This window comes from Nothobranchius furzeri, chromosome 11 (genome assembly GCF_043380555.1).
Source record: "Nothobranchius furzeri strain GRZ-AD chromosome 11, NfurGRZ-RIMD1, whole genome shotgun sequence".
NCBI lineage: Eukaryota > Metazoa > Chordata > Actinopteri > Cyprinodontiformes > Nothobranchiidae > Nothobranchius > Nothobranchius furzeri.
In genome coordinates, this window is record NC_091751.1 from 36,947,908 (window position 1) to 36,962,924 (window position 15,017).

General features: G+C 42.2%; 1 protein-coding gene across 2 annotated transcripts in view; it reads right to left on the reverse strand.

The window, feature by feature from the left end:
- vipr2 (vasoactive intestinal peptide receptor 2) overlaps positions 1 to 14,354 on the reverse strand; it is a 55,967-nt gene extending 41,613 nt beyond the window's left edge. For both annotated transcript variants that reach the window (XM_070541537.1, XM_015956024.3), the window contains exon 1: positions 14,103 to 14,354. In XM_070541537.1, the coding sequence (XP_070397638.1) occupies positions 14,103 to 14,153 (51 nt within the window). In that variant the 5' untranslated portion in view covers positions 14,154 to 14,354. The remainder of the gene's footprint in view (positions 1 to 14,102) is intronic.
- Between the last annotated feature and the right edge of the window lie 663 nt (positions 14,355 to 15,017).

Genomic DNA, 15,017 nt, shown 5'->3' on the forward strand with positions numbered 1-15,017 from the left:
TTCTTCTAGAGCATTTTCAGATTTTCCTCTTGCCTCCCAGATGATGCTGCGTGGCCCCTCCCCCCTTACACATTATGTGGCAGAATGAGGGGAAAACACACAACGGTGATGAATGACGTAACAAAAATGTGCCTCTGTTATTTCTGGGAATTACCTACATGCTCTGTAGAATCCAGAGTTATTTTCCAACCATTTTTATTTCTAACCATCAATAATCCTAAATAAAAACAAATTTTGGTTCACACTTAACCAGCTCTTCTCTGCCTTTGCAGCATCCAGATTTCACAATGTGAAAAAAGTAAAAAAAATAAATAAAAATTAAATAAAAAAAAAGAACCAGAGCAGGACTTTATTAGGATTTTCTCCCTCCTTCTTTTTAAACAGGAAAGGGTCAGTAAGTGTCTGCTGCAGAGGTCACCTGCTCCAGTCCTCGAGGGCTTCCATCCTATTCTATTCTCAGTGAATCAGATATTTCTGTTAGAATAGATGTATAGTGGCTTAATAATCAAACATGTTCTCCTCTGAGTGTTAATACTTCCCATGGAAATCGCAGCTCTTCGTCCCCTCGCATGAGATGAATCTGACCGTCATCCAGTTAGCTCACACACACAGAACACACAAGTGGAAGCTAAACCACAATTTCACGCATCAAACACCAATAACTGTTTATGCGAGACGGGAGAACAGATTATGATTCAGCTTTGGCCGCAACATGCTCAGATGTCCTCATCAAGCTTCTGTCAAACCAGATAAACTGAGCTGAAGGCGAAGTGTTGGAAAAGGCATCAGGCGAGATGACTAACAGAGCCACTTTCTGCTGCAACTACCTGAAGGAAAATGGGACGCAGACAAGGTCACTCTGGATTCTTCAGTTAGCATCCACTCCCACAGGAACCATCTAAACATTTAGGTAAGAAAAGTAATTTTAAACAAAGCAGCTGCAATAAATACAAGTATCAGAGTCAGGCTGAATAGATATGTTTTAGTGCAGAATTTACTTTATTTTAAGAGGTAAGAGAAGCAGATGAGACATCTGGGAAATGATTGTGCTTCTCCTTTTTAAATGTTTAAAAGTCGCAATAGTGAATAATTCAATACGACTTAAATGGTTTATTCTCAGCAGTATGAGGTAGATTTATGAGTTATGACCAGATTTGACTAAAACTCATGAAAAATTACCCTCAAAACAGATTAAAGGGCAACCCCCCTCCAAAAATTCAGAAACTACAGCCTTTCCTACAACGGCTTGACAAAATAAAAGCATCAACATCCGGTGTATAATTTAATTTCCCTTTGCTTTGATCAGCAATAGTTTAAATGACTGTCTGATTACAGAAAGCATAAAAACACCTAGACGCTGTTTTGATAGAACTTAATGTACCACACCACACCAATTTATTTGTAACAGCGCATTTGAACACAGCGTGAGAGCTGACCAAAGCGCCTTACAGAAGGCCATAATAAAACAGAATAAACAGTTCAATAAAAAACAGATAAAAACAAGTAAAACAACCAATAAAACAACACAGGACAGTAAAAACAAGCATAAATAAGGGTCATAATCCAAAAGCCAAATCATGGAAACGAGTCTTGGCTTGAAGACTAAGACTGATGAAGACGGCTGTATGGTGATGGGAAGAGTATTTAATATTAATACAATTATTATTGCATTGTTTTTATCTTACATAATATTAAAACTGAACCTTTGTCCCAAAGGAACACACAGATGCACGGTTTCCTAAGTTAAAGGCTTAAAACGTGTTGTGTCGTGTGTTTTGCCTGCAGAAGTGGAGGAAGAGTGAATAATTTAGAAAGAAAACAAATTTTACGTTAATGATGTTGTTTTTGTGACAGTTAGGAAGCAAAATCTAAATTTGATTAATTGTGCAGCCCTGACCAATAATAAACAGCAGCTTGAAATGTCACAATAAGCTAATAAAACAAGCTGTGTTTTGTTTCTGCTGCAGACATGTCTCCTGGATCAGGAGTTGTTTGTGATGCACGAGAACACAAACTGGTGTGTTTAGTTTTCTGAATCAGCTGCAGCCGTGTCCAGATGAGCAGAAAAACAACAACAGATGTTCAGATCCTCCAGATCGGCTGAGATTCTTCTGCACATCATTTCCACTAAAGTCATTTGTCATTTGTACAAACAGGCTGCGCAGCTTTATCTCCTGTTTAACAGGATTTAAGCCATAAAAAGCTTTTTATTGCCCTGCTGTCGCCTCAGAAGAAATGTAGATGCTGCATCACTTCTGTTCCACTGAAGCTCTGACTTTGCCAGAACGAATTAATCTCATGAGAACCTTTATAAACGGGATCTACACCAGGATTCATTAGCTTGTCTCGGCAGCCGACGCCTGACTTTAATTTAAATGTGAATGAGGAGGAGAACTGGAGACGTGCTTTGGATCTGTCGTCTTCTCTGAGCAAATCTGTTCTTGTTAGACGTCGCCATCAGGAGCTTCTCCTGTCAACACGGCTCCCTCTCTCTCTCTCCATGTCACTCTACTTTTATCTCCATTTCCTCTCTGAAGTCAGAGTTGTCCAGGTCCTCATCCCCACACCTGTCTCAGCTTTGTGTGAGCAGACACACGATCGGCTGCACAGGCCACTTCAAATGGCTGAAAACCATTAACTGATTAGAGAAACGCTGGCAGAATGCCAGGATGATTCAGGTCAATGTCGAGCTGAATGTCGACGAGCTTTATTAGGGTTTCTACAAAAGCTTATATTGTCCTGTCAAGTGGAAATCAGGGAAAACAAACAACACAATAAACACGGCACACACAGGTTGCATTGATTTTGTCTCCTAAGGGATGCAACACTCTAACAGCACCGCACTGTCGTAATGAAGCCGTCACACACAAACTAAAGCAGAACTTCTTTCTGTACAAATACTAGAAATGCAGCTTTGACCTATGTGCACGGCCAGGATCATTTATAAAACTATTTCCATTAGAAATGTACTTTTATTTCAGTTTATGTAGTGTATTTAAATACGTGTCTCAATACTTATGTGCACATGAAAAGATTTAGGCTCAAACAATCCATAAATAAAAGGAAGTGGTTAATTCTATTTGGCTAACCATCCGTAAAAGAAGATTTCCAGTATTTAATCCATGAAACAGCAGCAGAGATGTAAGCTCCTATGCTGTCTGGGGATCCTCTTCAGAACGTCCACTTGGGCTCTGAGTTGGATCCAAACACCGGCGCCAGCATGAAACACCCATCTGGTTCTTGTCAGAGTCAAAACCAGCCGGATATTTACAGTCTAATGAACCTCGAGCCCATTTTATAGAAGGGAAGTGTCAACATCATTTACATCATTATGAATCATGGTGGTGTTTTTGCTTCTGGGCTCCAGTGAAGAATGGAGGACAGTGATAATCTGCATTTAGAGAAGAAGAAATAATCCTGAGTGAGGAAATTGTTGTCTTTTAGTTTTTACTAAACAGCCTTAAGTGTTGATGAGGTATCCGACACCAACAAAGGGGGCAACTGTGTATGTTCAGGTTGGCAGGCCATCTGCGGTCGGCAACAAGATGGCGCCTGTGCTTGGCTTAGCCGCAGTCACCGGCCACTTTTTCAAACTTTTCTCCACTAACCTCCTCTTTTCCACCTTGCTCCTGTCTGTGATCCTCTTCAGTAGTGTCCCTGCTACCATCTCCTATGATCGCCAGACTCTTTTGTCCTTTCTTTCGTTCACGATCACCCAAGATGCACCGAGGACGTACCTCCCTGTTTGTTTATCTGAGTGGCGCACTGGCCCGGAGCCAAACGACGGTCCCGAGCTGCCCGCCTCCGGCTACGTTTGTCCGGTCCCAGGAAAACGTCGGAGGAAAAGAGGTAAACAAGCAGGAATCCAGGTGAGAATAAGACTTCTCTTAAAGCGTGGTTTATCTGGTAAAAATCTGCGATCTTCTAGCTTCTTGTCCTTTGTTTGGTGACCTGAGCGCCACTTCCGCATTCCCGCCAGGCCACGTTGGGACGCGGTTCATCCGTCCAAGGTTTTTAAGGTCAGTTTATCCTCATTCCTCAGTGGTTTCTCCTCCTGTTCCCTCCATAAGTGGTTTTTATAAACACCGTGGATCTAACCCTGCTAATTTACATCCACTAACTCCAGCTGTTTCTGTAGTTTCTGATTCCTCCACCTCACTCAGCATGGCTCTATTAAATACCAGCTCTGTTAACAATAAGTCCTTCCCTCTCAATGACTTAATTATCTCTAAAAACCTGGACTTTCTGTTTCTGACTGAAGTTTGGCAGTAAACATCTGATTATTCTGGTCTGATTGAACTTTGCCCGAGTGGTTATTCTTTTCTTAGCCAGCCCCGGGGTTCTGGTCATGGTGGAGGCCTAGCTGTTGTTTTCAGAGACCATCTTCCATGTAGCTCTACAACCTCTGGTCACTTTGCTTACTTTGAACTGCAGCTGATTTAAGTCGGGCGTAAGGACCCGTTCTACTGTGCTGTGGTTTATCGTCCACCTGGTCCAAACAGTTCTTTCCTTCAGGAGTTTAGTGACTTTCTATCCTCCACTGTGAAGCTGTCCAGACTGGTGATTGTTGGTGACTTTAACATTCACGTTGATGATCCCTCTGATCACTTTGCCATGAATTTCTCCAGCCTTATGGACTCCTTCAGCTTTATTCAGCATGTTTCTGGCCCCACACACACCAGGGGGCACACTCTGGACCTTGTTTTTACCCTGAGTCTAAATTCTGACAGTGTTTGCCCTGAGGACGTTTATATTTCAGATCACCATTGCATTTTCTTTCATTTGTCAGTTTTTGCGTCCCCACCTCCTGCTGGTTAGTTCTCGTTTTCTTAATGAGAGCACAGCTAGCAATTTTTCTGCTGCTTTTGATCCACCCTGTTCTTCTGATAATGACCCAGATTCCTTAACTTCTCAGTTCAACGAGCACTGCCTCTCTATTCTGGACAACATCTGTCCTGTCAGAACCAGATCAGTTCCTGCAGTGAACCCTACTCCCTGGTTTACTGACAGCCTTCGCAGCCTGAAGCCCCAATGCAGAAAAATTGAGCGTTTGTGGAAGAAAACCCATCTCCACGTCCATCTGCTGCACCTAAAGGATCTTCTGTCATCCTTTAACTCTGCAGTCAGAGATGCTAGGATTTCCTATTTCTCCAACCTGGTGTTCCAGAGCAAAGGGAACCCCAAGGTGCTGTTTAACACCATCAGCAGCATCGTGTCTCCTGCCTCTCCTACAGCCTCCATCCACTCTGTTGAAGACTGTGAGAACTTTCTGTCTTTCTTTGTGGACAAAGTCAATAAGGTTAGATCTAGCATCTCTCCTTCAGCCTTGTCGCTGCCTCTCCCGACTCCAACCAGGCCCATCATCCTAGATAGCTTTGCTCCTGTTTCTTTGACTGAGTTAACCAAACTAGTTAACTCTATGAAGACCTCTGCATGCCCCCTTGACATCTTACCCTCATCTTTGTTTAAAAGTGCTTTTCTGTCCATCGGTCCCAGCGTGCTCTCCATTATTAATTCTCTGGTTTCTGGTCAGGTCCCAGCTTACTTTAAGAACGCTGTAATCCACCCGCTTCTTAAAAAACCAAGTCTCGACCCCTCTCTCCATAGCAGCTTCAGACCATCTCTAAACTTCTGTTCATCTCCAAGATCTTGGAAAAGGTTGTGGCTAAACAACTCACAGCTGCTCTTGATGAACATAACATCTATGATAGTGTAGCGTTATGGTTTATGCTCTTTTATGAAAGAGGAACCATTCTACATTGTAATTTGTGATATTAATTTTATTAAATTAATAACCAAATTGTATAGTTTTAAGAAGACTCAAAGGTTGTTTTCATCGATAAACTGTCGATAATATCCGTGGGTCTGTGTTTTCAGTTCAAGTTTGACAATTAAAAGTTTTAATTCTTCAAATTAAACTAATGATTTTGAAATTGACAAACAGGAAATAACAATCAACACTGGCAACTTTGTGGGACAATCTTTAACAGTTGATATGCTATTCTTGCTCAAATAGACCTTGTGATGAATGAGGATTGAGAGTGATATGATGTGGTTATGGATGCATGTGTGCAAAGTGTAGTGAGAATTGGAAATGAGGTGAGATGAATGCGTGTGTGCATCTGATTTTGCTTCAGGAAGAAACAGGTGTCTGAGTGAAGTGATGGTTTGAATAAACTTAGGTTTAGTTGGAAAAGATGCATCAAAACGCTATCTGTCGTGTTGTGCCTCACCGAAAATCGGACTCCCTGTTGGACCTGGGACGTCACCTTAGGATGATGTTTCATCCAGGGCACCTTGGCTGGCAAAGAAAACAAAGATGCGCCACGAACCGGTCCAGATTTGCCCTCAGTACACGTTGGTGGTAAAGCGTTTTGTCGATGCGTTCGTTAAGTTTAGTTCACTCAGAAATCAAAAGACTCTGTATGAGTCTGCGTTAGAAGTTGCGATTCAGCTATTCTGTCTGGCTGACAGGAACAGCGTGAGGGGGGGGGAGAAACGAGCCGACCGGCTCTGTCCCCCCTTTGGTTTCGTCAGGTCCTCTCTCTTTCGTTGTCAAGCACGAACTGAATCATGAACTGAAACTTACCAAAAGCCTTTCTCTTCTCAAAGCAAACGTGTGTGTCAGCAAATGTGTTTTGGAGTTTACTGTGAGAATCTGTGTGTGGGTGTGTTTGAGTGTGTGTGTGCGCTTGAGTGTGTGTGAAGGTCGCTAACAAACATCCTCAAACATTATCTAATTAAGTATGGATTCATTAATCCATTATAATTACCCAAAGCATAAGAATCATTCATTTGATTAAAACACATTTATAATGAGCAAAATGATAATGATTATTCTTTAACATTAAAATCAAGAAAATAAAGTTTACGACTTGTTATGACTACATTTCCTGGGAACAACATCTTCTGTGGGAACAACATCTTCTGGCACGAAGCTGCAGGTGGCAGATGTTATGGTTTCCAGCAGACTCTTGCAGACTTCATGTCTGCAAAGGTCTCAATCTGTGGGTGAAAGTTCTCAGCGACCCATCTCTTTGACCCAGCCGAGTCAAATGACCTTTTGCACAGAAAACCCATATTTCCTCACATTACAATAGCTTCCAGTCAGGTTTTTGTAGAGCTCATTCTACTGAAACAGCTCTTCTTAGGGTCTCTAATGACCTTCTGGCTCACAGTGATGCAGGGGACTGTTCTGTTCTGGTCCTGCTGGACCTGACTGCAGCCTTTGACACTGTTGACCATCACCTGCTACTGGAGAGGCTGAGAGACTGGGTAGGCCTATCAGGATCTGCTCTGGAGTGGTTCTCCTCTTATCTTTCTGAGCGTTCCTTTTCTGTGGTCGTCTCCAAGTTTAGGTCCTCCACCAACTCTCTTACCCATGGTGTCCCACAAGGTTCTGTGCTGGGGCCTCTGCTCTTCCTCCTCTATCTGCTTCCTCTTCAGCACATCCTGAGCTCCTTCAAAGGAATCTCCTACCATCTTTATGCAGATGACATCCAACTGTACATCTCCTTTAAGCCCCATGAGATGTCTAAGCTGCAGCTGTTACACACGTGCTTAGACTGTATCAAAACCTGGATGGCTGGGAGCTTTCTACAGCTGAATGAAGAAAAGACTGAGATCCTCATCTGTGCCCCAGACAAGCTGGTTCCCAAAGTCAGAGACTCTCTTGGTCAGCTTGCTTCTCACACCAAACCTTCTGTCAGGAATCTTGGTGTGACCTTTGACCCAGCTCTCACCCTGGATTCTCATGTCAGTTCTCTTGTTCGCTCTTCCTTCTTCCATCTCAGGAACATTGCTAAGCTGAGTCCCATTCTGTCCCGCTCTGAACTTGAGACTCTTCTCCACACCTTCATCTCCTCACGCTTAGACTACTGTAACTCTCTTTTCACGTGTCTGAGCAGAACCTCCCTGAACCGTCTACAGGTGGTTCAGAAGGCCTGTGCTCGGCTTCTGACCAAGTCCTCCAAACACACCCACATCACCCCACTTCTCCTCCAGCTTCACTGGCTGCCAGTCAACTTCAGGGTTCATTTCAAGGTCCTGGTTCTGGTCTATAGGGCCTTACATGGACAAGCACCAACTTACATTGATAAATGGTAAAATGGCCTGTATTTGATATAGCGCCTTCTAGAGTCCTGGAACCCCCCAAGGCGCTTTACAACACAACCAGTCATTCACCCATTCACACACACATTCACACACTGGTGGGGATGAGCTACAATGTAGCCACAGCTGCCCTGGGGTGCACTGACAGAGGCGAGGCTGCCGAGCACTGGCGCCACCGGTCCCTCCGACCACCACCAGCAGGCAATGTGGGTTAAGTGTCTTGCCCAAGGACACAACGACAGCGACAGACTGAGCGGGTCTCGAACCTGCGACCTTCCGATTGCGAGGCGAGCACTTAACTCCTGTGCCACCATCGCCCCCACATTGGTGATCTTCTTAGTCCCTACACCCCCAGCAGGTCCCTGAGGTCCAGTGATCAAAGCCTACTGGTTGTGCAGCGCACCAGGCTAAAGACCGAAGGTGACAGATCATTTGCTGCTGTGGCCCCCAGACTCTGGAACTCTCTTCCCCTGAGCCTGAGATCAGTGGACTCAGTGGTCTCCTTCAAAAAGCAGCTGAAGACTCACTTGTTCAGGCTGGCTTTTGTATGACCTTCTTCACCACTCTCTCTTTATTCTGCTCTCCCCACCTATTCCACCTTCCTCAGGATCCACTGATTTCCCTCTTTCCTATTCACTCTCTCTCTTTCTTAACATTTTTTCTTTTAAATCCCAAGTGCCTATTTTTGCTCATTTTAAATATATTTTTAAACATTTTCTAAATGCTTTTTTATATTTTAACTTTTTTGTTTGTTTTTGCGAAGTGCCTCATGATTTTTATCTTGAGAGGCGCTATAGAAATGATATTTTCTTCTTCTTTTCTTCTTCTTCACCAAACCCTCAAAGCAGATTCTTGCAGAAAAAGATGTCCTTTAGTGCATCAGATGGTAGATTTGTTGGTCTTTTATCGCATTAATCCTTTCAACTCAGATCAGCATAGATGTCCTTTAACAGAACAGCATCTCTTCTGTCTGAAATCCTGTTTTTGTACAGAGAACTCTGCAGGGATAGAAGGGAATACCGCTCATCCATTTCTGCAGCTGGTTCTTTGTGGAGCGGGCCAACTACTCTGACCCTAGGGTCGCAGCTGCCCCAAATCCAAAATGATATAAATAAACAAGAGTTCACAAATATGACTATTGACCTCTGACCAGGCCTGGCAGCATGACTTCACCCAGAGTTCACCATCTGCTGCAGGGTTTCTTCAGAGGATTCCGAGCAGCATCATCGCTACACATCAGAAAATCCTTTCAAAGGATATCTTCTCAGATTGCTCTTAGGATTTACCATCCAGCGTTTTTATTTCTAAAAAGACCAAAATCAGACAGAAAATCATGTTTCTGCACAAAAGTTACATTAAGTCAGTGTGTGCTGGGAACGGTTGCTAGGCCAGGCATCAATACAGCAACTTGAAGTTGCAAACATTGTTTTAACTTGACTGGCAGCTTTAACTCAAGAGTCTCTCCAGAACAGGTAAACGATTCTTCAGGGTGATATTCACAATTATCTCATGAGTCAGCGTCGGCTGATAGAGCTCTTTATTAAAGCTGATTTATACTCAGGCACATCTGTGGATAACCAGACAGGAAGGCCCAGGAAAGAGGGGTTTGTTCCTATAATGATGCTGCGTGCTAAGTGCACTAAAAGGTTTAATCTAATTTTATATTAAGATATTAAGAATTATTAGTAAAAAAAAAAAAAAAAAAAAAAAAGCCTGAATGCACTTAAGATTTTGCTGGTGTGTTCTAGGAGGATGCTGATATTTGTATTCCTGAGGTTTTTCTCTGCTCATTTACTTCATTTCCCTCATCTAAAAATGTTGAATTCATTTTAAATATATTGAAGCACTTTCAGTATGAGAGCATGTTGATCATATACTCTGGATGTATGAATGATGTTTTAATCTGTCAGAAATATCATCTTTTTGTATTTTGTAAAATAATTTTAGAGTGGCCATGACTTATTTATTCAATTATAATAGTTCTAAAAACATTTTCATGACGTTCTATACACCAAATCCCTCTCACATAAAGACATTTCTCCAGTTATATTCTTGACATTTTCAGTACCTACCAGAAAGAGCCATTTCAGGCCTCTGTCACTTTAAGAAAACAAGCTGCTTCTGGCCACGCCCACCCAATCCCACTCATGCTGTTATAAGCTGAGAAGCTTATCTGCTCCTCCAGCAGAAGCTCTCTTTTGCAAAGAGAGGTGGTTCTATTCTACTTTCCCTGTTTGTGACATCACAAAAGGAGAAACTGGTTTTGATCCCTAAAACCAAACCCTGACTTAAATGGATGAACAGTTTTTTTCTTCACATTTAGAGTGTTTATAGAGGCAATAGAGACCCACATGGCTGCACAAACGAATGAAAAATGTTCTGTAAAGGCCTCAGACTCAGATTTAAGTTTAGTAAATCCTCAGCTTGTATTCTCCATCTCATTTAAGCCTGGTTTGTACCTCTCCATCTGTGTTGCATGTCTCTGCAGCGACGCAGAGGGAGAAGTATAAATCAGGAATTATTCTCTACCAACAAGAGCTTTAAACCTGATTAATAAAGTTATTCTTTTTATCACTTAATCTTCTAGTCCAACCTGAACTGCTCTCCTCCTCCAACCCCCCCGGTGCTGCAGAGATATGGCCTAAGCTGTCGATCACTCAAGATCCAACTTTTAGCCAATGAACGATTAACTCATCACTATAGGCAACAGCTACAGGAATTCAAAATGTTTCTAGTGAAATTACATTTTTACTATAGAATGCTGTTTCTTTGGTAAAGTTTCAGCTTGTTCTAACCCCTCACCGCTTACTTTGACCACATCGCCTGTTTCTAATTAAAATGGAAGAAAAAGATATTTTGCCAAAAAGCACAACAGTCTCTGTGGGATTTAAACCAGCGGCTGAACCTGACTTCATGCATCTGTTATCAGCTCCAAATAAAAATACATCAGACCAGAAACGTGAGTCCCCCTTCGTGTTTTCTCATCTGAACGTAACAGGATGTTTTTGTGTTGGATGTCTAGACAGACAACGAAGCGTGCTCACACCTGAGTCCTCGCTGTGATCAGATGCTGCAGAAAAACCTCCAGACAAAACTTCTCGGCCTTATTGTGTCTATTTTATGTGCCACATCACTAAACCAGTAGCTCACTGGGCTGCAGGTGCCGGCGACATATTGGGAACAGCATCCACAAGGGAGATTCCAAAATGTCTCCGAGCTTGAGAGGACTCCAAATTTCCTAGTGTGAGCGTGCTTTTGTGTCACTTACATCTTATTCCAAAGGATTACAAGACGACTGTTCTTCTAAAAAGGTTACAGTACATGTGAAACGACTGTGTGAAGTCCAATGTGAAGTAAAATGTCTGCATTTGAGAACACTCTCCTCTCCACTCTCCAATCACAAACACTGTGACCGTGAAAACACGCTCACAGTGTTTGTGACTGATTTCACTTGATGAAGTGATCAACTGGGCCAAGTTTCCTCATTTTATCTATCCTGACTGTTGTTGTTTGTGACGTCATATCCCACCAAGACATAACGTCTCACAAAAGCTGCAGAGAAAAACGACACATGGAGGATGTGGTTAAGAGGCCATCACACAGTCTAGACCACAAACCAATGGACTAGAGTGTATGGGAGCCTGTGAAGGTCAAAATCAGAGGGAAACCAAACCCAAACCAACAAATACCAAAACGCTGTTTAGTGTTGAGTTTCACCTATCGGATCACCAGATGATCTCTAATTAGACGTATATTTAAAAAAAGTTTTTTTGTGAATACCTAAAACACATTTCAGTGTGACATTATTTTGCACATCAGATGAATTAAAACTTTAGCTTCTAAACCGACAAAGTCTGCACCTCCTTCTCAAAACATCATAGTTTAATAAAGAACCCACCATGTTGCTTTAATCTGGCCTAAAATTCATTCCCATTAAAAACAGAAAAATAACAAATCCTGACATTTAAGAAGCTGAACCAAAAGAAAATGTGGCCTTTTTGTCTAAAAGTAATACGTGGAGGTTGCAGTGGTGTCGGCGTCCTTCCTAGCTTGGTGCTTTGAGAAAAAGAGTCTGATAATGTGGTGAACACGAGCCTCTCACAGTGTTGGGAGTAAAAATCAAGTTTTCTGCCAGATTCTTCCTATTGCAGATGCACAAACTCGATCTAGATGACATCATGACCTGCAGTGAGACGTGAGGCGGTTGCCTTCGTGTGCAGAAGATGTGACGACACAGTCCAGTACGCACATAGATGATGTCTTGGGTCACGCTTTAATCAAGTAAAAGTCGAATGAATGTGTGACATGACCACATGTGTCTGATTTTGGACCACAGATGAATGAGCTGGGTGAAATTAGAACAAAAACATGGACTGGTGTTGCTTTGAAGGTCAGAAAATGTGGGAAACAAGTCAGATTTTGTCCACTTTTGCCTTCCGTGTGGATGCAGACTACGTCGTCTAACATTTACCACCTTTACTGACAGATTAAGAAAATGTAAGAGAATTTCAGGCGACTTCACGACACCTGCAACAACTTTGCAACCATTTTGAGGGAATTTGTCATGGTCAAAAGTCCATAATCACGAAAACAAGGCCTCGCTGCAGCTGAAACGATCCCAGGTGTGTTCAAAATGTGTCCGATCCTCCCTCCTGATAGCTGCTAGCTAGCTGCCACATGCAGACACATCCCACTGAAATACTGGCTTAAGTTTTCCAGAGCTGGACACTGATCCTGGCACACTCAGCAGGAGAAGTCTCAAATATGTGGGCTGCACAAAGTCACACGTAAAGACAAGCAGTGAACCTTGAGGGCTGGCGAAAGATGGTGAAATCTGAGCAGAGAAGCCAAATTTAATCCTCGTGCATCAGAAAAACCCTGATGACGCACAAAAATACTTAATCAACAATATATTCACAGCTTAAAACCCCGAATGATTCAGTTTATACCCGTAAAAAGGGCGTTAAAGCCCAGATGGAATATTATAAACTCCTTTTAGCGGGAAAGTGAGACAATGGGCTGCTGAATAATCTGTGCAGCTTCTGCTGCATATCTGAGTTTGCATGATTTACTCACATGTGTGGGGGTGATGTGAAAAATTCTGCTTTAATCAGAATGAGGCTGATGGGCAGAGACAGAGAGGGCATTTCCTCTGTTTGTCCTGCGAGGTGGATCCACACAGGGAGGCCTGATGACGTGTGACAGATGCAGGGAAAAAAGGGATAATAGCTGGAGGACGGCTCGGAAAGAGCAGGCAAACGGCAAGAGGTTATTCCCACAAATTACCCAAATAATGAGCACTGAGACTTGGCCACCGAAGCTGGGGCTCCACCCCAACATCAGCTAATGTGACATCTATCGTCTAGATTCATCACCTCAACATTTTATTTAGAAAAAGTAAATAAAAGCAAACAAATACTAACACTCATGTCAGATTTTCCAAGCAAATATGTTGATTTTAAAGACATTTGCATCATAATTTATGTGTATAAAAACATAAAATACATTTTAAAGCTGCTAATCACCATTTAATTAACCACCAGGAAGAATTTGATTAAAAATGGTCAAAAAGATAAGCAAAACTTCATCTTCTGACATTATCTAACAACCAGTTAACAAGTTAGTTCCATGACTTCTGTCAATGAACAAAAACATTTGTTAGTGAGGCACAGCAGATCTGCTGCAGGACTAGTTGAACTGTAAAAGCTCAAAGTATAAAATATTTATAAATAAACCCAATAAAAGCATGAAATGTCTTTTTCAAGTTAAATTAAAGAAAATCTCGAAAGAATTTTCATTTTCAACTGTTATGTTGTCCTTTAATAGTCCTTTCAAACACATGAGGGAACTGGTATTAACAGGCATTATGATAATGTACCATTTATTTACCATTACCATTTACCGTGATAGAATAATGGGATTTCGGTCAAATAAAGCTTGATTATATTTTTGAGCCGTTTCACTTCTTTAAACTAAATAAATCAACTCACCGTGAGCGGACACGTTGAGAGAAAAACGATGAGGGGGAGTAAACTTTTCATGATCAGTCCCAAGGAGCTCCAAAACAAACTACAAACCCTCAAACTCTCCTTCAGAGCGCTTCATCCAGGATTTAGCGTCTAATGTTGATTTAAGTTCCATGAATGACGCAAAAAAGCGCAGAAAAGCGCAGAAGATGGATGCTCTGCGTCCACACCAGACACGCATTGAGCAGAGCGCGCTCCACTTCCCCGCAAATTACCTCCAAGGTCAAAACAGCAATAATAGGAAAGTGCGTTTCCGGTTAGGACTTTCAAAATAATAAAACCCATTTTGTTTCCGGTTAAGTCTTTTCAAGAAGAAGAAGAAATATAAACATGTAAACTGGAAGTGATAAGCATTTATTTAAAAACTGAACATATAGTTTTAAGTCAAACCACATTTTTGTCACGGTTGCTTAAAACAAACACACAGGGAAGATCTTTCTAAGTGTCAAAAACTTCTGAAATTTTTATTTGTCTTTGGTTTTAAAGCTGAAAAGTTTGTGAAATACTCATTTAAACTAAATCATAGGAGACAGGAGCGATGATAAACCCTGTCCTGTGGGCAGCAGTGGCTCAGGAGTAGAGCGGGTTGCCTCATGATCGAAGGGTCATGGGGTCGATTCCAGTTCCCGCCAGGGGTATTCTGCTGTTGTGTCCTTGGACAAGACGCTTCACCCAACTTGCCTGGGTTGGTGGTGGTCAGAGAGGCCAACAGCGCCAAATGGCAGTCTTGCCTCTGTCAGACTGCCCCAGGTCAGCTGTGGCTACAGAGTAGCTTACCATCACTGGCAGTGTGTGAATGTGAGAAAGCATGAAAGTTTCTTTGAGGGTCCTAAAATGCGCTGTATAAGTTTGTTTTATTAATTAAATATGAACAAGAGT